Genomic DNA, 2,019 nt, shown 5'->3' with positions numbered 1-2,019 from the left:
TCAGTTAGTAGAACCTTTTTCTGTTGCTCCATGTCTAAAGATTTCACCAAATTTATTGATTGGCAATTACCTATTTCCTATTACCTAATTACCTCGCCTTTTTTAATTCTAATAGTGTGTTTAGCGGTATTCATTATTCTGACAGGAATAAGACCATTTTTGTTCGCTTCTACCAGGCATTTTCCAATGACCGCGTTCTGTACATTTGTCTTTGAGGTTGGCTCCATCAAATAGAACTGGTGGCCCTCTGGATCGAAATTCAACTTGCCCCATACGATGTTTTCAGATGATTGCGGTAGTTCTAAGTCACAATCGACTGTCACTCGAAAACATTTTTCGTCGTTATCCCCCATTATCACTTCTCCATCTAAGAATGCGTTTTTCTAAGTCAATTTTGAATCCATATTTTGTCAGAAAGTCGACACCTATTATGCATTCGTCGATGATATCCGCGACTAAGAATGAACCTTCGAATAACAAGTCGCCTAGCTGAACAGTACGGAGAATCTTTCCATAGACTGGTGCTGTTCCTCCGGTAGATGTTCGAAGGATGTATTTGTTAGAAGTCTCTTTCTTCAGATTGGGTACCAAATCAGATCTTAAAATCGATTTTGTTGCTCCGGTGTCGACTGTAATTACGCATTCTCGTTGATCAACTTTTCCGTTCAGCTATAGGTCGTTTCGATTTCGATGTAGTCTGGAAACGTTAATTACGGTACTGGGGGCGTCAATTCTACTAGCTAACCTCTGCCCCACAAAGTTGGCTCTTATTAATTTTTCCGTTAGGATCGTGATACAGGATCATCTTCTCTTCTTTTGCGCCATCTTGTCGCGCAATTTCGGCAGTAGTTATCTTTTAGGCGGTGTTTACAATCATGACGTAGATGGCCTTTTTCACCACAAATCCAGCATTGGGGTACACCATGCTGTTGGGGTTCGCGTTTCACAACCACCTTCTGGTTAGAAGGGGCCGATCGTGATACAGGATCATCTTCTCTTCTTTTGCGCCATCTTGTCGCGCAATTTCGGCAGTAGTTATCTTTTAGGCGGTGTTTACAATCACGACGTAGATGGCCTTTTTCACCACAAATCCAGCATTGGGGTACACCATGCTGTTGGGGTTCGCGTTTCACAACCACCTTCTGGCAAGAGCATTCTTCATGTACTTGGCGTAGACGTACGTCACTTTTTGATGCTTGCTTTGCCGATTCAAAAGTGAGACGGCATCCTAGAGTTTTCGTTTATCTGACAAGAGAAGGGATTGTTTGAGTTCCGAATCACGAAGGCCTTTGATAAACGTATCCAGGGCAGTTTCGTCTCTATGCTCGGGGTCTGATGTCGGATACGACAGCAGTGTCAACCGTTCGATATCTTGTGCCAGCTGCTGAATGGATTCACCAGATCGTTGCGTTCTGTTTCTAAGCTGACCGATAAATCTGTTTCATGTGTTCTTCACCATAACGTAAATCCAACGCGCTAACCAGAACTTCATAGTTGAAGTGGTTCTCCGCCGGAATCGTCTGAAGAACCTCTGCTGCTGAACCTCGCAGGGCCAGTATCAGTGCTGTTGCTCGTTCTTTTCCGTTCCAACAGTTACTAGCTGCCGCTGCTTCGAACTGGGTTTTATAAACTTTCCAAGACATCTCTCCGTCAAATGCTGGTACCTTCAAAGTTCTTCCGGATGCGTTATCTAACGGCATGGCCATTTTTTTGGATTGCTCCAATTCTCGCTTCAATTTGTCTATCTTGTGATCTACCTCAACGGTCTGACGATCAAGTTTCTGCTCGATCATTTCTATTCTTGTTGACTGTTCTTCAATCTGTTCTGCCACTTCCAATTTCACTTTTTTTAGCTGGTCCTCTGTCTGTCGTTCGGACTGTTCCTTGATCTGTTGTTTTAACTCTTCTGTCTGTCGTTCGGACTGTTCCTTGATCTGTTGTTTTAACTCTTCTGTCTGTCGTTCGGACTGTTCTTTGATTTGTTTCATTTCATTTGACATACTAAGTAGAAGTTCCATC

At 43.1% G+C, this 2,019-nt stretch overlaps 1 protein-coding gene across 1 annotated transcript; it reads right to left on the bottom strand.

Moving 5' to 3' along the window:
• Positions 1–782: 782 nt before the first annotated feature.
• Positions 783–1,121, bottom strand: HELRODRAFT_75029 (hypothetical protein; the record flags this gene model as incomplete). The annotated part of the gene is made up of 1 exon (XM_009015055.1): positions 783–1,121. A coding segment is annotated over one exon (339 nt), but the record flags the coding sequence as incomplete, so codon positions are not given.
• Positions 1,122–2,019: the final 898 nt, after the last annotated feature.

Source organism: Helobdella robusta (assembly GCF_000326865.2).
Source record: "Helobdella robusta unplaced genomic scaffold HELROscaffold_15, whole genome shotgun sequence".
In the NCBI taxonomy this organism is placed as follows: domain Eukaryota; kingdom Metazoa; phylum Annelida; class Clitellata; order Rhynchobdellida; family Glossiphoniidae; genus Helobdella; species Helobdella robusta.
Note: the sequence above shows the minus strand (reverse complement) of the source record. Positions and strands in the feature narration are given on the sequence as shown.